Genomic DNA, 26221 nt, shown 5'->3' with positions numbered 1-26221 from the left:
GCTCCCAACGTTTGGATAATTAAGGGAATTTGTTTGCTACTCCCAGAGTGCAGTTGAATGAAATATGTGTGTGTGTATAGGCACGTGTTGTAAAGCCCTTCATGGTAACATGTAGTAAGGGTCGATGTGCCGTAATGCCCCGAAGTAAAGGCACGTGGAGTGAAGACCAGTGTTGCAACGTCTGATATTCCCGCTGGAGAGCTCAACGTACCCAGGAAGAGACCTCAAGAAGAAATGGAAACATGTTGCATACGATAAGGTGTTTTGATGGAGGATAGTGTTTCTATAAACTAAAGAGCCTAGCAAATAAAAAGTACAAGGTGAAATTGGATTCCTAATTAGAGGGCAGAAGTTGTGGTGTTCTGAAAATGTAAATTTAAAGCACTTTAACCTAAAGGAAGCAAATCAGAACGCTACAGAAGGGGATGTTGAGCTGTTCTTCAGGATTGTGTGTGGCTGGATATGATACGAGCATGTCGAAGGACTGTGACGCTCTAAGACTATTGCAAGGTTTTGTGTTTACGCCATATAAAGCTCCGGTGTGTGAAAGGACGAAGTACATCGTTTTGGGGCGGCTTGGGCACTCTGGTGCTTACAGCAACATAAGGAAGACAGGATAATGCAAGTGAGAAAAAATGCTAGGCATATTTGTAGGGCAACAGATCACTTTTGAGTTAGTTTTGAGGTTTGTAAACAAATCATGTGTATTTTCTGTTTTCGATTCTGGTTTATCACAGTAAAAATCGGTCAAAATGGTCCCAATTAAACACGCCTAAATTTCATGTGAAGTTGACTGTAAATCTCTGACGTGACTTATGTCTTTTACATATTTTAGTTTTGAAAACCCGCATTCAGACTCTGAAGAAAGGCACTGGAGAAGATACTTACAATGGAATTGTTGATTGTGCTAGGTAAGATATCCTACCCAGAGCACCATAGCTTTTCTGAACAGGTCATTAAGATTCAGATTTGGAAAAATGTAAATGTTTCTGTTTACTCCTACATGGAAGTTTGTATACTGGGAAAAGTGTACCCAAACCAACACCCACTCAGGGATCTCAATGCTGAGCATTTGTCAGTAGGAGGGGTCATAGTTAGCTGGGGCCCCTGGATGAAGCCACAGTTGGAGAGGCTTGCATTATATCCCTATGGCAAAGCCAGTTCTGCAACCCTTAAACAGTTCCTATGTATATCCAAGGCATCTTCCTTTGATGATCATTCCATTCATGATGTCAGTTGCATCTAGTTTAAGCATTAGGAGATTTTACTGTACGTTTCACCCCCAAATTGGAGCATCTTAAAGATGCAAGACTGTATAGAGCCAGCCACCCCAATAAAGGCAGAGAGTAGGACATGCGTTCTTCCTATTAAAGTGAACCACACCAGTATAAAGGTACATGCTATGAAAGGGTATGTCTCTGGTAACTTCTCCGTTTTTTTGTTTGTCTGTTAAGAATTATTTTTGTTCTGATGGTTAAATTAGTTAGGTGTGTGCCAGCTATGAAAAAACTATGAAATAATAATGTTAGTCATAAAGCTAATAAGCATGATGCCATTAGCGGAGAAGGACATTTGGGTCCTGCCACTGATTAGTTTAGAAAACGGGCTCTGATTTGGGCCACTTTGACTGGGAAACATCTGTAACCAAGACAGGACAATTTAGCTTGCCAGATGCAATAGCTGCTTGTGGTGTCCATCATTGTAAAAGATGGAGCTTTCTTTAGGTGGAGAACATCTTGCTGTTAGAATGCTCTAGCGATGATAAGCAGAACACCTGCCATGTTCTGATGGAGGATCAAGATGGCAAGAACACCACAAATATGACCAATGTGTGTAGTGCTAGGTGCAGTGTTCAGTGTGTCTCTAATACCTTGAAAAGCTATGTTCTACCTATATGACATCCCAAATGAAAAGAAACCTAGACTTAGCTTTCCGTACATGTTCATGTCTGTGCCTCCTTCGAAGTCCTGACAAATACCGTACATGTGCCAAGTGAACACATACTATCAGGAAGATGTCTTTTGTACTCTTTAAACACACTGACTGTGCTAAATCCAACTCTTTCCAGTTTGGGGATTTTAGTGCGGGGTCCATCGATGCCTTTGGGACTTGGCCTACATTGCTTGGACTGTGTGAGCATATCTACCTTTGAAACTAAGGTAAACATGCTGTGGAAGACCACCCTAATTTACCTAAACAGCACTTCCAAAGCTACTAAGGACTTTAAGTTTTGGAGCACAGGGTATTCTTTGACAACCTAGTGTAGTTCTGTCCACCTTTATGTGCAGTGACAGTAATGCGCTTGTCATACGGCAGACAGGACCTCCGCCACGTTCTGACGTGGATGAAGGTGGCAAGCAGTGCAATACTCAGGACCACATTGTAAAGATTTTCCCATCAAGAGGGGACAATTTAAAAGATTGCTTGCCTTGTAAAGGAGTGGCCCATGGAAGGTATGTACGCAGCCATGTCAATATGACAGTTCCACTTCAGTCAGTTTCCCAAAACTTCACTTGTGTATGATACAAATTGAAGCAAGAAAAACGTAGGCCACGCTGAGATGGGCACAGTAATACTGCCTCTCCTGCCTCTTTCCTTCCGTAGAGCAAACTCTGCATTAAGTGACATGGTTGACTCTTTCTGTCTGTCAGGAACATGGGTTGCGAAGTGCTTATCCTGTACACTTGCACTGTCCCCCACAGCAGAAGAGTATTGACGTCTGCTTCTGCAGCAGTATACTTTCAGTTGTGGCCCACTGAAGGTCAAGGAAAAACATTGGTCTTCATGTGGTGGTCTGCGATAAAACATATGCACTAGATCAGGTGGGTAAACTACTTCTTATACCATGTACAAGTTTTACGACTGACATTATATGGCTGAAGTGCCCGGTCATACTTATCCACTCCGCCACGTACCTTTTGTAATCAAGTATCAATTGGGCTTATGAACTGCTGTCAACTGACCCCAAACCGTGACAGGGAAGTGCTCTCATCATGGATTTTAGTGAGCACGTACACATCCTGTCTTTCTGAATATTTGACCGTGAGCAGTTCGGTGGAAGGCAGTGCAGTGCTTTGGGCTCATAGGAGCTTCTAACAAACAAGCCCCTGCGGGAAACCTTAATGTTGACATTGAGCTGTACCACATGCCACAGTGCTAGCTTTATAGGACTCACTGAATAGCTCTACTCCTGTTTAGAAGTTGTCCACATAAAGGTTATAAACTTTATGAAGGAGTGGTTGGACAAGCTCCAATACAAACTTTGCAGTAATTCCTATTGTGGAAGGGCAGCCTGCAGGATTTATAGAAGTCATTCCCTGTATATACTCTCAGGCTGTATACATAACCAGTACATCACTCACACCGCATGTACAGTTTGATGCCATAACAAGTTCTTAAGTTTGCTATGTAGTGCCTGAACAGCAGTTGTCCATTATACAGGGTCAAGGACTTATCAGCCACTACATTCTTTTCAGGAGTATACATCTCTGGAAACCTGACAGACAGATGTTCTACGACAAACTGAATTTTAAACAACCTGTCATGGTCTTGGATGGTCCTGGGGCACTGCTGCAGAATTATCATCGAAAGGCAAAATACGCTGCAAAATCAAAAACCTATCTCTGCCCATAACCTGTGCTAACCATGCTAGTAGATCAGTAGCCCTGAATGCTTGTTTGTTCACTATTCTTATGTTGAGCATAAGGCCCTGATTTTTTTTTCAGTTCCCCAAAGAAAGTGGAAGTCCACCTGTGTGCCCTAGAATGAGGCCCAAGATGGTCCCTCCATGCTCCCTCAGAAGCTGTTCGACATGTAAATTTGGTTCTCAGTTTATTCAAGGAGGCCAACATACAAAAGGAGATTGATTTAGTCAATAGGCAAAAAAAATAACAGTATTGGCTTTGCATCCAGAGTGTGGAAATGAAATTAGAGGCTTCTAAGCGAGCACTCTATGCTTGGTCCTGTACCTGCCTGCTATTTGGATTGGGCTACCCTGCTACTTCTCTCGCTGCACAGACTGTGCTTGTGAAGGGACAGTAGGACTGCAATGACCATGTACCTCAGAATCACTGGAAGACAAGTCATCATCAGATGAAACTCTACCGAAAATCGCTTCCAGTTTCTGCTCCGTTATCCTTTCCCTCTGATGCAGTTTTAGCATCAGTTTCTGCCTGACAGCTGTCCCTCATTATTTGAGTTAAGTCCTGGGCAACAGTCATCTATCTCCGTTGACTGTCTAAAACCTTCCTTCTGAAATACTGTATCTTATGTAGAAGGCAGAAGTATGCTTACAATTAGTGGGTGGGTGTGTGCATGTGTGAGACGTGTCAAAGAACTGGGAGCAACTTCCCTGCACCCTCCTCACTGCCGAGGTGGGTTTTGTGACGTCAGCCTGCCCAGTGGCACTGATGCCATGGATGGGCGAGGTGGAGGCTGAAGTGTAAGCGATTCAGCTTCGGCACTTCTTTAAAAAAAAAAATTACATAAATAAAGCAAAGCCTCCAGTGCAAGCACCAGAGGTTCCTTTGAAACCCTTGTCAGGGTTGGCCACTGTTGGAGTTAATACTTCCTATTGTATTCACTTTATTTGCTGCTACTTCAGGTATACTGAAATCCCAGATACCCAAGATATCCAACTGAAGAATAAGTTGCTTACCTTTCGTAATGCTGTTTCTGGGTAGATACTCCATCTAACCACAGATTCCTCACTGCCCTCCTACCTCCCTGTTCTGTAGAGTGGCCTCTTTTTAGCATCAAAAAAGATCCCAAGTTAGTGTACAGCACACTCTTACCAACATTTGTTTTATGCTACAGCTCTGAGGGTGCAGAAAGGGAAAAGCAGAAAACCAAGGTAGCATGCAGGGGTGCCACTAATATGGGGCTCAGCACTGTCATTTCTGTGGCTGTACGGAGCCAACGTGCTGCTGCACAGTGTCACGTGGCGGCCTGCACGAGCAAAGCTGAACAGAAGTTTTCTGAATTCAGTCGGATGCTTGGGGAGCATTCTAAAGTGGGAGATCTAAATTTAGACCAGAAAAAGCGTTACCAAAGGTAAGTAGATTGTTCCTAATGCTCTTCACACGTGATTTGATGTTACTTTAATGGATTGTTAAAAGGCAATTGAGTTAGTGTACTGCTCAAGTCAGATCTCAAAATTTGAAATTTCCAACCACCTGTTTACGCATTTCTGTTTTTTGTGTGTTGCAGAAAGATTTGGAGGAACGAGGGCCCTTCCGCCTTCATGAAAGGCGCTGTCTGCCGTGCACTTGTCATTGCACCCCTCTTTGGCATAGCACAGGGAGTGTACTTTATTGGAATCGGAGAATATATCCTGGGATTCTTCCAGTGAAGGCTGCTCAAAGCAAGGCGAGTTTATTGCTGAGTTTTCTCAGCTCTGCACAGATCGGATTGCTTCCGGGAGGAGGACGTCCTCCCTTCATGTTCCTGTTCGCCCTCGCCTGCTGCTGATTTTGGACCTCTGTGTCTGCCGTCTACTCACATTGCACAAAGCTAGCTTGCAGTTCAAAGCAAAAGAGTGTCTTCCTCTAGACTGGTCCTTTTATGTCTTCAAGTGCTGCTATCAAATGAGTTGCCCCACTATGAACTTCTCAGATCGTGCCTCCTCATTATAAAACTAGTGACAGTTATCCCTAAGCAAAGGAGGAGGACAGCTGAGGCATCTATCAAATTTCTTCAGGGTATCTGAGAGAATTAATCTTTAGACACAGAATCTCAAATGAAAGCGATGGGAAATAAAGAGCACAGACCTCTTAAGATGCTGAGATACAAGACAACATTGCAGATCACTACGGAATGGCATCCAACGGAATGAGAGCCTAGAGATGCCCCACGATGCAGTCTAGTCTAATTTCAGAAATGATGTTTTGCTTTCTGGCAAGTCAAACATTGTCTGTTAAGTGAAGGAAACTACCAGTAATACAAAACACCGTATTAGAGGAACTAAAGCCGATGCCCAGGAAACTGGCTTCTAAAGATCTCAAGAGGACATACAGAATTCAAAAAAAGAAACACGGCCCAAATCTCATCAGATTGTCAGATTGTTTGAGGGTTAGGGTGATTTGGTTTTTTCGATGGACAATACCACCTGATGTTCTCTCCTCCACGGTCTGTGTGTGCTTAGATCTGAAAGAAGATATGAATGAAGATGTACTTCTTTTTTACTCTGACAATTGATCTAGTCCTGGTTCTCTGAAGCATACACAGAACCATCCAAGTTTAAGGCTAAATGAATACTGTGGAACTACATGCGCTAGTAGAACAGCAGAAATCTGAAACTCAGCAGCAGTCGACCTAATCGAATAGACTACAAATATAACTTCAAAAATGTTCCAATCGTGAGCCTGGCATTAAGAATGACTGGCACTTTTTAAAGATGAACAGCATTTTCAATGACTTTTTAATATATTTCATAAATAATCTGTTTTGTTCCCTGTTACTTTCATTTGTTTCCAATTTGAGAATTGATTCTGTTTCTCTCTTTTGCTGGTACGTCTTGTTCCGCTCCGATCAGATTTGTAGAATGTCCAGGCTACAGAAGCCATGTCCCGGAGCATCTTTTGCACTGCAGAGAGCGACTATTCCTGGGGGCTTCACCGCATGTTACTTCCATGTGCAGAAATGCCTCGTTCCTTGTCTGCTTCGGGTGATTGGGCCTATGTGTCTAGTGTACTTGATCCCCCCCCCCCCCACCATACCATTTACTTTTTCCCTTTATTTGAAAAGAATAAGGTAGCTTCCTTGTTTAAATGCCTCTGCTGGTGTCTAGGATAAGATAAGCTTTTTCTGTCGTTCCTTGTCCTCTGTAGCTGTGCCGCAGTGTCTGGTGCCTAAGCTCTCTTGGTATGACTGCTTGCTCAGTTTACACTGTTTTCAGTCGTTAGATCACGCATTCTTCGGTGATGCACTCTTTCTGGTTTTCTGGTCACAGCAGGACTTTAATGCGGAGAAGCAGAGGAGGCCACAGTGAATTCAGGGAAGTTGTTCTTTGTTTTCACAGACCTCCAAATCTTATTATTTGGGTTTTTTCCCATACAGGTTTTCCCAATAGTCTCAGCAGGTCAACTCTTGCCTCTAGCGGGGCATTATGAGTCTTCTGAGGAGAAGAAACTCTCTGCATTACACGCTTATCAATCGAGAATGATCTGAAGTGCCGGTGGGGCCTGAATCCACTGGGATCAGTACTGAGCCTCTCCTGGGCTTATAGTGATCAGACGCCCACCAAGGAACCTTCCATCCCTAGAAGTGCCAGCTCCAGGCTAGATTGTAAGCTGCCTTTTGTGCCTAATTGAAGCCTGGATTTAAGAGATGCCAGTGCCTTAGTCCTTGAGCATGTGACCCCAGATGAATCAATGCACAATACCTGTATTTGGAGATTCAGTGGCTTCAGGGTAGGTACAAACACAAACCCAAAAATGTAAACCTGGGATTGTGTATTTACCGTCGCTCCTGGGATTTGCCAGTGCTGAACTCCATGATCATACCAGAGATTAGCATGTATTTAGTAAGTTCCAGACTTGATTGAGTCATCTAATTCAAAGAACTCCGCAGCAGACTTTATGGGGGTGGTTTGCCATTTTGCAATCGCCAGGTCTAAAAGTAGTAGGTGTAGTCCTGTCAAGGACTGGTTCCTGTGTCCCATCTTCTGATCACAGGGGTCCAGTAAGAGACCGAAGGAGACTTTGGGGCTCTTAGAAAAGTCCACCAGGAAGCTAGGAAGAGTTGGGCCCGGCTTCTCCCAAGGGATGAACTCCAGCAGCCCTGTGCATGATTTTTCTGAGTTTTGGACTCTGACTTTCCCCACTTTGGGATTAAATATTCAGCTTTGACTCTGCCTTGGGGTCCTCACAGATGACCATTTGCCTTGGTGGCCAGTACTCATTCTCCCTATAATTTAATACATTTTGAGGCTCTGGCTACATCACACTGCTCAGGCCTCTTGAGGGGCAACTGGTACCCCAGATAACACCCCATCTCTGTTGACAATGCTTGCTAAACTAGCCATAAAACCTCAAATATTGTTGCCCTTGGCTTCAACACATGTGGATCAGTGCATCCAGGACTGTCTACCCACTGGCACAGACCTTGAGGAAAGGGGAGACTATTTCCCAAGGCACCGTTCTTGCATGGCGGTCTTGCATGATGGTCTGCACAGGAATAAATACCATCATCCCTCTTTTCCCTTAAAAAGAGGCTTTGGACCTGTTCTCCCAAGACCACAAACAACCCCGGTGAGCCCCTGCAGGCATGTCTAGCACAGGACATATTCCTCCTTATTGGTGAGTGAGAAGATTGACATTGCAAACTAGTCCTGAAAGTGTCATCTAGTCGATCACCTCTTGTCTTTCGTGATGGATCCTAGCTTAAGCTGTCCAAACTGAACCTAGAAGGGGGATCTTTCAACACTCAAGTGTACTTAGTAGGCCAATGGCTGTAACACGTAGGCACTATTTCATTAATTAAGGGTCCTCAAAATGGATATTCTTGTTTCCATGCAAAACTACAAATGCAGGTAGTTTGTATCCTGAAAAGGTGTATATATAGGATGAGTGAGAAGAAGGGGGGGGGGGAGTTTGTACTATTGTTGTGATCATCAGTTATCTCTGGATTCCCTGTTGTACTGACGCACCTTTATAGCCACAGTTTCTAGTTGTCAGGGCTGATACTATTAGAGGTGGAATCTTCTGCTCACCTCTCTTACAAACAGGGTTAGATCCACAGGTCAGCGTCATTGACTTGTACCTATGCTCTTGATAACTGAGGTTTGGTACCAGTGAGCTTTGACTGTGGTCATTTAGGGCTGTCCTGTGTGAAAGAGCCACAAGCAGCTGGGGTAGATCTATCAAGTGCCACTTTAAGGGCAAGTGGGTGGGATTCTGCTTAGCGCTGGCTGACATCACTTCCTGCTGCTGCAGTGTAGGCAATGAACTTTCTTTGGTCTTGCACCTGGTTAAGCTTGGAATCCTGCTTTTCCTATCCCCTTATGATAAGGGTCTGCAGAAATTAAGATTGAAGTGTTTTCCTTGCACAGTAGTGTATTTTCCTATAGTGCAGATGTATCTTCTAATTTGTGGCCTCTGTTTGGTTCTTTGCCTCTGGGATCATAAGACCTTAGCCCTTGGCTCCCACGTTTTGTCGCATGTACATAACAGCCAGCAAACGGTGCCCCACTTTTATCCGAAATCCGTCTTCTTGTGCAGGAAGGACTCTGCACTGTTGTGATCCTAGCTATGTGGACAGGATTATAGATATCTGTCCTCACATGGACTTTTCATCACCTGTACCATCTCCTCTTATGGAAGGCTGGCCTCCATGGGTTTGATTGCCCGTTCCATGGTGTCTTAAATTCTAGACTGTTACAAAGTCGCTGGTCTTTCCAATCAAGAGGGCATCAGCATTGCGCTTGTGGGCATCTCTTTACCTCTTGCATTTTAAAGTCGTGCTCTTGGGCATCTTGTGCAGGACAATCTGCACACACGATGCTATGAATGGTAGTTCCTGAACCAATATCCAGCCATGAAAGGCCCAAGGAGTGATTACCATTACTACTCTCAAGGTCGCTGTTCACCTTTTAATATTTCAAACTTTATCATTTTCCAGTGAGTCTGGAGCAAGAAAGACCAGACACACCTGTAAGTACATGTTATGTGCACGGCTGTTGCAAGGTTGGTCTTCCAGACTTTCTGTAATCTGTTATTGTCATGGAACAAGAAAAAAGACAGAGATATGGGAGCTGGCAGTGCGCAAAGGTAGTGAAACTTGCGATTTTTGTCCCTGTTTGTGTGCTACAAAAGATGCTCTGGAGTTGTCAGGGCCAGGCACCCCTGGTACAGTCACTCTGCAGAGTAACTGGTGCTTAGCTTTCGAAAACTCTTAATTTGGGGAGCGGAAGAAGATTTAAAGTGGAAATGTATTCATTCCTATAACTGGGGGGGGGGGCATTAACTTATTTGAGGCCACGTGAAATCCTGTTGCTGCGCATCTGATTACATGTCACAATCCCCCCTGCACCCTTCCAGTCACTTTGCCATTGAATTTTCTAAATGGCTCATTCCTTCGTGTTTGTTTGGTGAACGGTTACTAATTCTATCTTCCTTCAACCGGGTGAAACAAAAGAGGGATTGTGGCGTATTTTCAACTGAATAGTGGTCGTAGTTAACGATGATGGTTTGCATGGCTGATATACTGCCAACAACTGGGGCTCTCTTGCTGGTGCCCTAGAGACAGCAAACGTTTACCGACCCAATACAGCCTCTGAGTGGCGGGTTTCGTCCAGATGTATAAAAGACTGGCCCAGCAGACCATGTTCCGTGATGTGTTACTAGAGGTAAATGTAGGTCACTTAGCGTTTAGTCGCAGGTTATTCCCTGAATCGGGATACTGAATAATTCTGTCAGGTTTTAGCTCACTTGGGTCCACGCTGAACCTCCAACCATTGATTTCCATGGCCTGACATTACTGTGCTTCGGTTAAGGAAACAGATTTAGGATCCTGGACAAGACTGCAGAGGATGGTCCAGCTAGAACTAAGCTCCTTGGTGTATGTAGTGTTAGGTGCCACATCCATACCAGTGCTAAGGGCCATTATTTTTTGGGCCGATTTTGTGATTTGATACCTAAAAGATTTCTTAGATTAAGCAGCTGGGTTTTTTCAAGACAGTCTGTGGACAAGATTTGCAATTATGAATTTGGAGATGGCCTGTACATAAATCACATGATGTGAAGTGTCCTCCTAAACGGTGGCAGCATAGCCTGAAATAAAACGTTGTTCGATGGCATGTGTGGCTGTAGATACACATGAAATATAATGTTTTCGATACACCACTAGTCAACTTTTTCCATTCAGCCTCTCTTATCGTTTTGTTTTCAAACACTTTCTAAAGTGCACTTTGTGAACTGTAATAGTCGCCATAGGTGATACAGGGTATCACCGGAAATAAAATAAATAAGGAAAGAGAATTGTAGCACCTGGTGTTAGATCATCACTATAGTTGAAAAAAGGTGTTCAATGGTATGTGTGGCTGTAGATACACATGCTGTGCATTATCGTGCCATTTAGTGTTGGGATCGGAGTGCTGCAACTTGTTTTTCTTCGAGAAGTGTTTTCAGGTCACGGGATTGGTCACGGGATCGAGGGGCTCCTCCTTCTCAGTGATACTGCGCATGGACATTGAGTTCTTTGTTAGATTAGATTTCTCCACCATCGGGTTCGGATGTGTTTCTTCTCGCTCCATATTGACTCGCTATGAATGAAAAAAGTTTTTTTTATTGTGCTAGCTGTCACTTGCGCCATGCTTTCTTTCATATTTTGTATTGCTTCCTCCTTGTTTTGCTCTCATTTCCTTTCACATTTTGACTATGAAATATTTATCCGTCTTCAGATCCAGACTTAAGTATTAGGTCATTTCCTAAGCATGTGTTATCGTGTGAACGTGTTTCTTTCTCTAAACAAATTCAGCACATTCTTAGTAGTGTACATCTTCCGAGATCCTGCACCACTTTCAAGATGGAAATCTGAAGGCCCTCTTTATTTTAGTTCATGTTTATCAAATGGTCCCTTCTCTGCTCATACCAGACTTTGTTTACATCAGCTCTGGGGTCTGCAGCAGGTAATACAGCAGAAATCCCCCCTCCCCACTTCCACCTCGCCCATCACCCCTCCTGATCTCCCACATTTTGTGGCGTAGGTACATGATCGCTTTTAGGGGTTGCAAACATTTTGTAAAAAAATGATTCACATTCTTTTGACAGCACTGCTAAGGAATATTTAGTCTGGGGAAGGGAGGGGGATTTAAGTTCAGATGTTTTAACCTCCTTGTTCATCGCAGACTTAGACCTTGTGTAGCTTGAACCTCTGGCAGAAAGACAGGGGAGTATAAGTGACACAAGGTATGAACGTGATGTAAGAAACCAAAAGACGATTCCGCCCATATTTCCTAAATTCAATTTTAGCAAGGAGGCGAGTGGCCAGGGTTAAACAGACTCCTGCATGTGACCATGACTGAAGGTCTGAGCTCTTTCAAAAGCACGTTTGTTTGCTAGTTTACTATGGGAAATCTTGTACGCACAAGTGGGGCGCCTCATTTAACAAAGGCAAGTGTTTTCAGACCTTGTGCCTGGGAGGGCCATATATCACTGTAACCAATCAGCTTCCAGAGGAAGAAGACATAAGGACCAATGGTAAAGAGTCTAATAACTGCTTACACAGTTTATCTGTAAAATGCTTTCTATTACTGGTGTAGCTGTTATAGCAAGCCGTTCAGTATTGTAACAATGGGTGTACTGTTGAAGAGTGCGGCCGAGTGCAACAGCATCCTTTGTGCACTAGAAGCCGTATACCTGTCACCATTCCGTCAACACCCACCATATCAGATTGTTTTTAAAGAAAAAATGGTTATTGTAGTACTCGTGTCTGTCTTCGGACATTTTACTGTACATATTAAAGCAGTTTTACCAAGCCTTCTCTGTGTGCTTATGTCTCCAATGGCAATCACATTGAAGTGTGTACTTGACCTTGTGCTGGCGGGAATGTTCGTGACTTGCTGCCAGGAGAGGGGTCAGCTTCTGCCAGAAGGAAGCATGGCTGTTTCTGGACTGTAAACCTCAATTTCCTCCTGATTTTGCCTCTTGTGAAGTTGCATTTCTTGGCATCCTCTTCGAAACGACATGTGCCTGTTGTCTCATTCTCTGAAGCCTCATTTCATCTGTCTATTTGCCTACTTTTTCCTGCTGTGTTTATTATTACAGCTTCTAACTTTCGTTTTGCAATTTTTCCACTTACTTTCTTCCAAGAATGGGTTTGTACTTGCTGTCCTTTCATCCACAGAATGTTGATACTTTTAGTTGTTTCTCTTGTGATGGTCACATTTAACCGGAAGACCCTATGGTTGGTTCCAGGTGGTCTCTGCTGTGGTGTCACAGAGAGAAATGCTGACGCCCTGTCTCACACGCCCAGCACAAGGCACCCACATGCCCCATATCTTTTCAGAGGCTGGACCCCAATATTGGAAGACTTGTCAATCGATAAAGAATTTATACCCGAACCCCCTCTGGAAAAGCCTGCCACTGTAACTTACACAACCATAGGTAACAATAAACAACGCACAATCAAGTCTAGGAAAAATAATACATGAACACTTTGGGGCTCACTCATGAAAGGTTTGTGCAGGAAGCCACCTTGCTGCACTGTGTGAAAGGGCAGGAGTGCACTGTATTAATACAGCACATTCCTGTCCTTTCCTTGCGCTGGTGCCTTTTTGGCTGCCTAGAGCCCATGCAGGCACCTTCGCACTATGGTGCAAGGGTGCCTGCATTGGAGGCAGGATTGTTTTTGTGTAGGGAGGGCCACCTTCCTGCACTAAGAATATCCTCAGATGCATTTCTCTCTTTCTGTGCTGTTCCTCTTTCTATCTCCTTCTTGTTTCCAAACATCTTCTCCCTGTTGTGCCTCCCATGGGAAGGCGTACCATTTTGATGCATTTCCAGGTTTACCTGTGTTGGTAAATCTAGAAATGCACCAAATTCCATGGATGGAATCGTGGGAACACCCACACTACACCCATGGAATGCCTACATGGGGCAGAGTAACACAACACAGCAATTTGCGTTCCATTACACCAGATTTATCAAGCCACTCGGGGCCTACGCAAGGTGGCCTTGTGTGGCTTGATAAATCTTACTTTAGTATTGCATGGCGCAAAGGCGAGCAACACATTGATAAATATGCCCCTAAATTCTCACTAGGAGGCGCTTATATACAGTTAACTGCATAATTTTACACATAGCATGCAGAGATTTGACACTGATAGGTTTGGTTCAGTGCCACAGATACCTGATGTATACGTTGCCAGAGACTATCCTAGAAACCCTTCGCTGGTTGCTGATAAGCGCAATCTTTACCACCCTGTACACAGATTTCCATCCTCGTCAGCCATGGCAGTTCCTGAGGAGACCCTGCCGAGTGGGCTTAATCATCCCACCCTCTACGCCGGGATCAACACCCTCTACGCCGGTACCACAGCCAAACTCCAAAATCGCCTGCAACGCATTCAAAACGCATCGGCACGCCTCATCCTCGACGTACCCCGCAACAGCCACATCTCCGCACACCTGAGACACCTGCATTGGCTCCCAGTCAGCAAAAGGATCACCTTTCGACTTCTCACCCACGCACACAAAGCCCTCCACAACAAGGGACCGGAATACCTCAACCGACGCCTCAGCTTCTACGTCCCCACCTGCCTCCTCCGTTCCTCTGGTCTCGCACTTGCTGCCGTCCCTCGCATCCGCCGCTCCACGGTGGGTGGGAGATCTTTTTCCTTCCTGGCGGCCAAGACCTGGAACTCCCTCCCCACCAGCCTCAGGACCACCCAGGACCACTCCGCTTTCCGGAGACTCCTAAAAACCTGGCTATTCAAGCAGCAGTAACCCCCCCTTTCCCCTAGCACCTTGAGACCCGCACGGGTGAGTAGCGCGCTTTATAAATGTTAATGATTTGATTTGATTTGATCCCGCCACTGCCTTTCACACAGATGTATGTGTTCTTTCAAAATCTAACTTATGATGGGACTGCCCAGTCACAACATTCAGTGTCGTAAAGGTGGATCAGGCCACTGTAACGAGTCAGGTCGGTACTAAAACAAAAATACAATGCCTTGGCAAACCGTACAGACTATTGTTTTTACAGGATTTTTTTTTATTAGTGATTAAGCATGTACATCGGACAGATGGAGTAATCATTACAAAAGCAACTGAACAAACTTACGGTAAGTACAAGGTACACATGAGCCTGCCCCAATTAGCAGTGCTGAGGAGTATTCAATCATTTTAGATTGCGCGCTCCCAATGTCCACCTCGTAGTGGGTGCAGTGACACTCTTCATCACTTGACAGTAACCCAACTTCATTAGTCTACAAGCTTGCCCAACGGTGACTCGAACAACTTAATGTGAAACTGAAGAGGTAGTATGTTACTTCTCTAGTACTGGATCTTTCATAGATCCACATGCTTGAATCATTCCCCGTTGTCAAAGTGGGAGTCCCACGGTACAATAGTAAAGTAGTATGTAATAGTATCATAGGCTATAATGGCAATTGCAAAGCCTTTTAAAAAAAAAAAAAAGTACCAAACTTGAACTATAACCAGTCAGGCGACCGCACCCTCTAGAATGCTCCCAACAGAGGCTGAAACCCTCTAAGATTTTCTCCTGCACGTCATGTGAAGGGAGTCTCCCTGAGCTCTGTTCAGTTTTTCCTGTGATTTTCTCGATTTTTATACATCTACAATGTATGAGTTTTCTAAGAAAGGCCTATTCCAATCCTGCAAGTCCTGTGGAAAGAAAAGACTACATGTGGACAATCCACACAGAGACTGTCTCTATTTCCTCTACCCCCAAAATCCGGTAAAGAAATGCAAAACTCTGAGAGCGAGAGGGAGGGAAGATTGCTTCTGTGGCTGCAGAAGTCTAAATTCCAGAAATCCAGTTCTTCTAATGAGAACAGCGATTCATCTGTCATACCCCAGAAAAGGTCAAGATCCTCTGACCAAGGGGCTTCTGAGGACAGTAGAAATGCTTTGAAATCACAACACTAGGACCCTCTCAAAAAGGAGAAACTTAAGCTTATCTCCATAGGGCCGGCCTCCTCCCAGCCTTCCACTCCATCTATGGAAAAAAAGGGAGCAAAATCATTCTTCTTCCTGAGGTCCGTTGAGAACAAAAAATCATCTCAGAAAATGGTCGACAATGACTGCACCATCGACGACAGCGACCATCACCACAGTCTCAACGACGAAGGCATTGTCGTTGAGAATATCGACTACAGCTGCTATCATTGTGCCCATTTCATCCACCAATGTATTTTCTTCCACCAAGTCATTGTCGACAATGGATTTGACCTTTCCTACACCACTAAAGAAGAAACCGTCGACGAAGATGCCGCCATCGGCACCTTCGACAACTGCACCATCAATGGCAACACTGTTGTCGACAGCATCGTCAACAACAGCATAGTTGATGACACCGTCGATGACCGCATCATTAATGACGGCACCGTTGATGGGAGAACTTTTACCATTGACTCCGCAAATGAGTAATCTCCACATCCTCAGCCTAGGCAAGATGTTATGCAGCCGCCTACCTCATTATTTCCAAGATTTGCAGGCCATACTGCTGACTATAGGAGAAGGTTTCCTGAACTTCCTTAAGAACATCAACCAGCGGCACCTCAGACTGCTTCTCCTGCCGTGGGAAGAAACATCCCTTCTTGGGTAACGCTCAGGTTCACCCCAGCCTCAGGAATCTGCTGCACCTTCAAGGGAGGATCACACTTCCACAGAGGATGAGAGAGAGGAATGTGAGATATCTGGCCTGCAACATTCACAGGACGAATGGGATGATTACCTTGACCCTACTCTGTCTACTCCGCAACACCGAAGGGCTAATCAAAGATCTTGGACATGGACTAAGACGGCAAAACTTTGTTTGGGAAACATATTGATGATGCCTTATTGGCTATAAAAACGGACACTGACACTGCTGAATCTCTTTGCACACTACAGTTTATGAAAGTGCCCTTTCGAGGCACTAGAGGGAGAGGTTCCTCCATTTACATAGGGGGCTAGCAGCGACCTCAGCATTATCAACCTTAGTCTCAATATAGGCCCTCCTATCATCAGGTCTGTCGCCAACCGCCCCCTGTAGCCTACAGCAAGCAAGTAGCGTCCCGGAAGCAACCCCCCCCAGGGCCGCGATACAGGCCTCAAACAATTACCTCGACCAAGTACCGGCTACATCCGCTTCTTCCACCCATGTGGGTGCAAATATCTCCAACTACCTTCACCAGTGGAAGGAGATAATATCGGACAAATGGGTGTTGGACTTAGTAAACTACGGTAATACCCTGGAATTTGTGCAGAAACCACAAAACAATCCTTTGAAAGGAGCACACCCACCTAAGCCCTAAAAATGCAGGTCAAGGGTGCGATAGAAAAGGTTCCTTCCCATCAAAAAGGTATGGGATCATATTCCTGTTTTTTCCTAGTACGAAAGAAGACGGGAGAATGGAAACCCATCCTGGACCTCAGGAAACTGAACACATTTCTGCACAATCAATATCTCCTTACGATTACTCTATCCTTCAATTGTTAAACAGCGGAGATTACATGACCTCATTGGATTCGCAAGATGCATACTTATACATTTACATACATTCCATACATTACAAATATTTCTGTTTCACTGTAGCCAGTACCCATTACGTATTCAAGGTCCTTCCCTCTGACCTATAGGACGCTCCTCGAAGTATCTCGCCTCGGTGGCAGCCACACTCCACAGACAAGGTCATCAGGTATTCCCCTACCTAAGCAACTGGCTGCTAAAAGCCTCAACAGCGCAGCAAGCTTCCAGAGCTACCAAAGCCCCCCTCTCACTGCTTCACAGGCTAGGCCTCACTGAATACTAATCTTCTACCATTCCAAGCTAAATGATAATGTTCTTGGGTGCCAACCTCGATACAATCAAGAACAAATCCGATCTATAACAAGACAGGCAACAAAGATTGTCTCTACAGATGTCCAAAAGCAAGTCTGTTTCAGTACGACTTTTCAAGTCACTCCTGGGCATGATCTCTTCTGCAATAAGCCTAAGCTTGCTGGCACAACTAAAAATTAGGCCATTACAGGAGGAACTCTAGATACAATAAATCCAATCACAAGGCTCCTTCGAAGACTGGATCACTATTACCCCAAGGATGAAGGGGAAACTAGCATGGTGGTCCCACATAAATCATCTCTCTTAAGGCCTCACATTCCTGACTTCAGTACCAGACTTGGTCATCACAACCGATGGCTCCTTGGAGGGCTGGGGCAGCCATTTGCAGGACCTACAAATACAGGGGAAATGATCTGTATCTCAAAAATCATTGCACATCTAGAACTGAAAGCGATATCTCTCACTCTGCAAGCCGTTCTACCTCAAATATCAGGAGGCTCTGTGCTAGTCTGTGCAGACAATAGGACCAGCATGTATTACATCAACAAGCAAGAGGGAACCAGGTCTTTATTTCTCTCTCAAGAGGCTCAAGACCTTTGGAATTGGCTCACAGTCCACAAAATATCTCTAAAAGCTGAGCACGTGTCTGAGTGAACAATACCTTAGTGGACACAATCAGCAGATCCACAGACAGTTGCCACACATGAGAACTGTATCAACTGGTATTTGACAGGGTATTCTCACACTGGGGCAAACCAGCATTGGACCTCTTTGCGACAGACAAGAACATCAAATTCCAGCTCTACGCCAGTTGATACCCACTCCCAGGGTCATGGGGAAATTCCCTTTCGATGAGATGGTCTGGGATTTATGCTTATGCGTTTCCCCCTCCCCCCTCATACAGAGAATCTTTAACAAGATGAACAGAGAGCGCTGTTGACTCATTGTAGTAGCTCCCAAATGCCAGGCAGCATTGGTTTACAGAGCTCCTGCGGCTCTCGGAATCCAGTCCCATCTGCCTACACAAAATCCAAACCCTCTTGACAAGGAACAGCAGCTAGATCTTGCACGTGAAAATAGCCTCTCTCCAATTACATGCATGGCTTCTGAATTTAACTAATTGAAAGATGTAAATGTTTCCAAGACTGTAGGGACATTCTGGCCAAAGCAAGAGCCGAATCAACAAACAAGACAAACAGGCTGAAATGGAGCAGATTCTGTTTATGGTGTCAGCAATCTAACCTGCATCCCTTGGAAGTGTCACCTGAGCAGATTTTACCATACCTACTTTCACTATCCAGATCGCGATTGGTACGTGCGTCTTTTAAAGTTTGTCTAGCTGCAATTTCAAGATACAGACTTTCCGCTCATTCTCCCTCTCTATGTTGAACGAGGAAAGTCAAACAATTCATAAAGGAATTGATCAGAGTTTTCCCTCTAGTATGGCCTACTCCCCCAGAATAGCATTTCAATGTGTTTTTTTCGCAGCACATGAAGCCTACATTCGAGCCCATTCACAAGGCAGAATTCCTCACTTGGAAGGTTGCTTCAATATTGGCTCCCTCATCCACTAGGAGAGTCAGTGAGATCCAGGCTTTTACAATTTGGGGACCGTTCTTATGTTTCACTGATGACTATGTACTTCTCAGAACAAACCCAAGGTTCAGCCCCAAAGTTCCATCACAGTTTCACCTTAATGAACCTATCATATTTTGCAGTTTCTTCCCAAATCCGGAATCTCCAGCTGAAAGGTCTCTCCACACCTGGCACATTAACTGTTATCTTAAATGTTGTCTTCATTGCACAAAGCAATTTTGAAGATCTGATCAGCTGTTAGTCTCCTAAGGACTTTCTCATAAAGGTACAGCAGACACTAAAGCTATCATTGCAAGATGGATTTCTGCCACCATGCAGTTTTGCCATGCCAAAGCTGGCAAACCACTAACAACAAAGGCAAAGGCACACTCAATAAGGGCAGTGTCTACCTAAGCTACTCTGTTTGCTAGCATTCCGCTGGAGAAGATATGTCATGCTGCAACGTGGAAGAACAACCACACATTCATGCAGCACTAGTGCTTTGAATCGGCGCAAAAAAGCAATGCAGCTGTAGGTCAGGCGGTTTTATGTCATCTGTTTCAATAAGGTGAGCATCTGTAACTGTAGATGATGTTAATTTTTTATTAAGGTATATTATAGCGTTAATTCATAATATCTGTTTTTTCATAATGTTATATTTACTATATATATATATATATATATATATATATATATATATGTTCAATTTCATGTGTAGCTGCAGATACACATGCTATTCATATCCATCCCGACATCTAGTGTTGGGCTCGAAGTGTTACAAGTTGTTTTTCTTCCAAGAAGTCTTTTCGGAGTCATAGGATCGAGTGACTCCTCCTCTCGGTTCCTTTGCGCATGGGCATCGACTCCATTGTTAGATTGTTTTCTTTCCACCGTCGGGTTCGGACGTGCTTCCTCTCGCTCTGAGATTTCGATTCGGAAAACCTTAGAAAACCATCCTTTTCGTCGGCATTGTTTCGATCCCGTTTTCCATCTAGCATCGAACCAGTAGTACCATCGGAAACTTACTTTTGTTCGCCCTTCGGGGCGCGCGCGCCCAATTCAGGCCTACCGCTTTGAAAGCCTGATGGATCGGACTCCATTCCGATTCTGCCCTCGTGCCATGCCACGTACCCCTATACCGACCAGCACTTGGTTTGTAACTTGTGCCTTTCTCCAGACCATCGGGAGGAAAACTGTGAGGCCTGTCAGTCGCTTCGTTCAAAAAAGACTTTCAGCGATCGCAGAGCCCGAAGACTTGAAATGGCGTCAAAAAGCAGTGAACATCTCGACGTCACTGAAGAAGAGCAGGCGCAGTTAGCACTCCCCATCCGAGACACAGACTCCAAACAGGAATTCGAGGACTACAGACCCATCACAGCTGGCCAGCATATGAGTACGTCTGCCCCGAAGGCCTTGGGTACACCACTGCCAGAAGCCCATGGTTCGGCACGGAAAAAGACTATCGGCGACCGACCTTCGGGATCGGCGCTGAAAAAGGCCACTCCTCCATCCACTTCGGAGTCGAGTAAAACTATAAAGGGCTCCATTTTGGACTCCAGCAGGAAACCCCAAGTTTCGGATTCAAAAATTCGAAAATCTGCTTCGGAGCCGAGACCTTCCACAACATTTTCGGTATCAAAAAAACAACAAACTTCGGAACCGAAGAAGACATCATATACAGAGGAGCAAGGACTTTCCAAGAAATTAAGAGAAAGCCATAAAACCTCTGAGGAAGAGTCGGACATTGAGCCCATTCTACAAATTATGGATGAGAGACAATCCAGGATACACATCCATAAAGAGACAGGAAGGATTGTTACTGCACCTCCTTTAAAAACAAAAAGGAAGCTGGCTTTCCAAGAGGAACTGGACACTGTATAGCGTATAGTAAGTGTATAGCCACCAGCAAAGGTGCAAAAGGAAAAGCCAATACTTCCTCATACTTCTCCTCATTCTCCAAAACTATCTGTCTCCCCCCACACCAGCCCTCCACCAGTGCCTTCTCCAACACACTCTTTTTATTCACAGGAAGACAGAGTAGACCCATGGGATCCTTATGACCCTGATCCCATCCCATATAATGACCCAGATACTTACCCATCCAAACCATCTCCACCTGAGGATACCACAGTATACAACCAGGTCATAGCCAGGGCTGCAGCTTATCATGGGGTAACAATGCATTCAGAGCAATTGGAAGAAGATTTTTTATTTAATAAATTATCTTCAACACATTCTAGGTACCAGTGCCTCCCAATGTTACCAGGCATGGTAAAACACGCAGACCACATTTTTAGTGAGCCTGTGAAATCTAGAATCATCACACCTAGAATAGAAAAGAAATATAAGCCTGCACCCTCTGACCCAGATTTTATTATTTATCAGAGCCTGCACCCTCTGACCCAGATTTTATTATTTATCAGGTGCCTCCAGATTCAGTGGGGGTTAGTGCGCACGTAAGAGGGAAAATAGCCCGTCTTCAGGAGATGCACCTCCTCCTGATAAAGAGAGAAGAAAATGTGACGCTGCAGGGAAAAGAGTTGCCTCTCACGCTGCAAATCAATGGAGAATTGCTAATTCTCAAGCACTGCTAGCCCGTTATGATAGAGCCCATTGGGATGAGATGCAGGATATTATACAGAATCTCCCACAAGAACACCAAAAGCGGGCACAACATGTGGTAGAGGAAGGGCAAGCCATTAGTAACAATCAAATAAGATCTGCCCTTGATGCTGCTGATACAGCTGCAAGGAGCCTAAACACGGCCATCACAATCAGAAGACATGCATGGCTACGCTCCTCTGGTTTTAAATCAGACATTCAACAGGCTGTGCTTAACATGCCTTTTCATAAAAAGCACCTCTTTGGCCCTGAAGTGTACACTAAAATTGAAAAATTAAGAAAAGACTTGGATACTGTACTGCAAAAGCATGGGGGCTTTGTACACCACACCATATAGGGGGTCATTTTGCAGGCCTCGGTTTCGAGGAGGTTTTAAAGCACAATCCTCTGAGGCTTCCACCTCACAAATAAAGCAACCATATCAAACCCAGTATCAACGAGGTGGGTTTAGAGGAACATATATAGGTCAATACTCTAGAAATAGAGTAAATTCCAAACCTCTAAACAACCAACAACACAGCCAAAGCAGTGACTTTTTTCCCTCCCTTCCACCCAACACATCTCCTGTGGGGGGAAGACTACAGCAGTTCCACCCTTTCCCCCCCCTGTCTTCCAGACCCTCTGCAGCACCATAGCTAACTGATACCCCGCCTCCAGTTGAGGACCACGAGGGATCTGGTGTCACAATTGATGCACCATTGATCCATCCCTCGTTACATTAAAAGAAACCCGTACTCCCTGTTGTGTTTTTGTAGTTATTTTGGGAGCTGAGTACAGGTTTGTTCTTTTGCGTTTCCCCTCTCTCCCATATACTCTCTCATTGTGAATTGATAGTAGAGCAGCCATCTGGCTGCGAGAGTTCCTTCTCTCTAGGCGAGCACCCCACGCTCACCTCACCCCAAGCACAGTACTAAGGTTCTTCCCACTCACTATACCTTCTTTCTCCGCCCCCTAAACCTTCCACTTAGCAAGATGGCAGAAGGCCTTTCCTTTAATGATGAGGAAGTATCAGCAATCCTCGCAGACCCCTCTCTCCTTGGGGACACAGCTCTATCCAATAGTCTGTCCCAATTAGGAGACTGGGACACTCTAGTGGAGTTAAAATGCTCACAGATCAAAACCATCCTACACGGAGCTGTCCTAACGGTATACCTCCGCAGCAACACGGCACCTAACGGGCTATTGGTTACCAATGAACCACGTATATTTCTAGACGACCTCGAGTTTAGGAAGGATTGGGCCCTTAAAGCGTGGAAATGTACACGTGATTGGCTTATACTAATCATAAAAACAGCCACTAGGTTATCCGAAGCCCTCTTCATTCAGATCAAAACCAGTGAAAATAATTTGAAGTCAGGTGTGAGCATTCGCTCCTTTAAAAAGAAACTGGAGGAGGTGAATAGGAATGTGAACGAATACAAAGAATACCTGACCCAGCAGAAAATAGCAAAATTCCAAAAAGATCTGAACCGATTCTCCCTAGAAAAAGTGTACCCCTACACCAAACCCGATTACGTAGCCAAAACCTCCAATAATGAGTCTGGGACATCATCAGGCAGCAACACTAGCTCAGACAATGACAGCGAGTCCTCAGGGAACACAAGGCAACACCACAGGCGACATGGGCAACGCCGGGGTAGATGGAACTACCCACCTATGCCACCCCCTTGCCCTCCGTATTTCAACCAGCAGTGGGGTTGGCCTAACCAATATGGGCCTCCTACGCAATACCAAGCACCCTTCCTGCAGCACCCTGCCCAATGGTCCTTCCCTGACCCACCACCTCCTTTTTTAGACAGAGGCCACAGGAGGGGAAAAGGGAGAAGGAAAGAAGTACAATGGCACCCAAAAGAGGACACCATGGAGAACCTAACGCTCAGAGAAGCCACCCCAGGGACAAGCAAGACGCAATAAATAATGATTCAGACAATAAGATCAACATCATAAACCTGAGCAACCGGACACTGAGAGAATTCGAAACCCGAGCATTAAGTAAAGGTTTAAATTTTGTACTTACTCCACAAATTGATCTGTTCAAAACCATAACAGAATTAGCGGGTTTGTTCCGCAAGATTCGCCTCAAAACCTTCTTTCTTGGTAAAGAGTATGAGAATCCTGAACAGAACACAGGACTGCGTACTAGGTCTGTCTTTTGTCCAACAGCAGGGCAAATGCCTCTCGAGGTTTTGGCATTCGAGAAATCAGTGTCCCTTAAGATCAATGGGCTCACAAAGACATCAAACAGAGTATTTCACAACATGAGTAAGGAGGAGCGCGAGGCCCTTACATGTCTGACATCCGACCCCAGCATCATTATAAAACCAGCCGATAAAGGCGGAGCAACAGTGATTCTACCACAAAAGATGTACAGAGATGAGTGTGAGCGACTCTTGGGTAACATTAAACATTACAAACGCCTTGCCCTTGAACCCACTCCCGATATCGAAGAAGAAATCTCCTTCTTGGTTACTAAAGGTATGGAGAACAACTGGCTCACTGAACACGAGGCCGCTTTTCTAATACAGACTAACCCTAAGATCCCTTACTTCTACATTATGCCAAAGGTACATAAAGAAAAGATTCCCCCTCCAGGCAGACCTATAGTATCTGGGATTGGCTCAGCATTAGAGCCCTTGTCGAAGTTTGTGGATTTCTTTTTACAACCATTAGTGAAAAGAATCCCTACTTACCTCAAGGACACCACCGATGTCCTACTACTACTGAAATCCATATCTTTTGACAAAACTAAAGAACTCCTGATTACTCTAGATGTGGAATCTCTATATACTAACATCCCCCAGGAGGCCACACTGGAAGTGATCAGTAATCTCTTAGAAGCAAATATGGGCGAATCTATAACCCCACCCGAATTCATACTGGACCTCGCACATCTTGCACTCACAAGGAACTACTTCAAATTCGAAGAAAGTTTCTTCTTACAAATACAAGGGACATCAATGGGCAGCACTTTTGCCCCCAGTCTGGCATGCCTATATGTCGACAACTTCGAGAGACTTGTGGTCCTTCACGATGACAACCCTTACTGAGACCAGATTAAACTCTGGAAGCCGTACATTGACGACGTCCTGCTGGTTTGGACAGGAAACAAGGAAGAGGCCCTTGCTTTTGCTGTCTGGCTCAATGGGCCCAACCCCTTCCTCACTTTCACCATGACCATAGGTGATAACAAACTACCTTTCCTTGACCTTCTCATCTATGAGCACGATGGTGGCTTGGCAACAGAAGTATACTATAAACCAACGGACCGCAACAATCTGCTACAATACCAGAGCTTTCATCCACGAGCTCTGAAGGATAACCTCCCAGTGGGACAATTCCTACGACTGAGACGGAACTGCTCGTCTGTAGCGGATTACCGCAAACATGCTGACAAACTAGCCACCAAGTTACAAACAAAGGATTATCCCACACATCTGGTCAACAGGGCTCGCAAGAGAGCACGCAACAACATCAGGGACCAGCTATTGCAGCCCCTGGCAGTGAAACCAGACCTCGATAAGATCGTGTGTGTCACCACTTTTAGCCCCTTATCCAATAAGATTCAGAAGATTATTAAAGATGACTGGAAGATTCTCACATCAGGTGGCTTACCATTCCAGCTGCCACTACATGCATATCAGAGAGCAACCAACATACGTGACGTAGTGGTCCATACAAGACCTAAAGAAAAGCCCCGTCCCAGACAGTCTACGCTCTGGCATTTCCCACCTCCAGCAGGCCACTACCCCTATGGCAATTGCAGTGTGTGCCGCCTAACCCGTAAATCTACTACCATTAACCTCGACCTCAAAACCCCATGGGTAAAAAAATCTCTTACGAACTGTAATAGTAAGAATGTGGTTTATTTGATCAAATGTCCCTGCCAACTCAAATACGTTGGTATGACCACCAGAAAGATCAATACTAGAATCTGCGAACACAGAAGCACGATCTGATGTAAACGCGATGCCACCAAATTAACCAGTCACTTTCTTCTGAAGAACCACTCTCCAGATGACATGTCCTGGATGGTCCTCGAGCAACTTCCCCTGACAACCCCCAACATATCACAAAAACTGTTTCGGGCCGAACAACGCTGGGTGTGGAGGTTGCACACAGATACTGCTGGTCTAAACGATGAGATACCCTGGTTCTCTCTCCAAAATGAGGTCCTCCGCTAGTTGTCTATTGAACCAAGTCGGTATTTCTGCCACACCTAACTTCTCCCACTGCTCTTGTCCTCTGTGCCTTTCTGTGTTCCCAACACATCAATCCGTTGCACTTTTTACCTCCCTTTCCTTTCCCTCTCTTCCCCATCCTAACCTTCTCTCACCCCCGTATCTCCTTTTTTTCCCCCTTTCCCCCCTTTGTAGTTCCTCCTTTTTCTTTCTTTTCACCCCCTCCTTCCTGCCTTCTTTTACTCCCTTTTTTCCTCTTTTCATCCCCCCCGGCCCCTTCCTTCTTCCTCCCCCACCCTTTTCCCCTCCCTCCCATCCCTCTTTCCTTCCTTCTTCCCGCC

At 45.0% G+C, this 26221-nt stretch overlaps 1 protein-coding gene across 2 annotated transcripts in view; it reads left to right on the top strand.

The window, feature by feature from the left end:
- The window catches only part of SLC25A18 (solute carrier family 25 member 18), a 187666-nt gene extending 175188 nt beyond the window's left edge, over positions 1-12478 (top strand). For both annotated transcript variants that reach the window (XM_069228060.1, XM_069228059.1), the window contains exons 9-10: positions 836-911; positions 5209-12478. In XM_069228060.1, the coding sequence (XP_069084161.1) occupies positions 836-911; positions 5209-5350 (218 nt within the window). In that variant the 3' untranslated portion in view covers positions 5351-12478. The remainder of the gene's footprint in view (positions 1-835; positions 912-5208) is intronic.
- The last annotated feature ends 13743 nt before the right edge of the window (positions 12479-26221 follow it).

The sequence above is a fragment of the Pleurodeles waltl genome, chromosome 4_1 (assembly GCF_031143425.1).
Source record: "Pleurodeles waltl isolate 20211129_DDA chromosome 4_1, aPleWal1.hap1.20221129, whole genome shotgun sequence".
In the NCBI taxonomy this organism is placed as follows: Eukaryota; Metazoa; Chordata; class Amphibia; order Caudata; family Salamandridae; genus Pleurodeles; species Pleurodeles waltl.
This window is presented reverse-complemented; position numbering and strand designations above follow the sequence as displayed.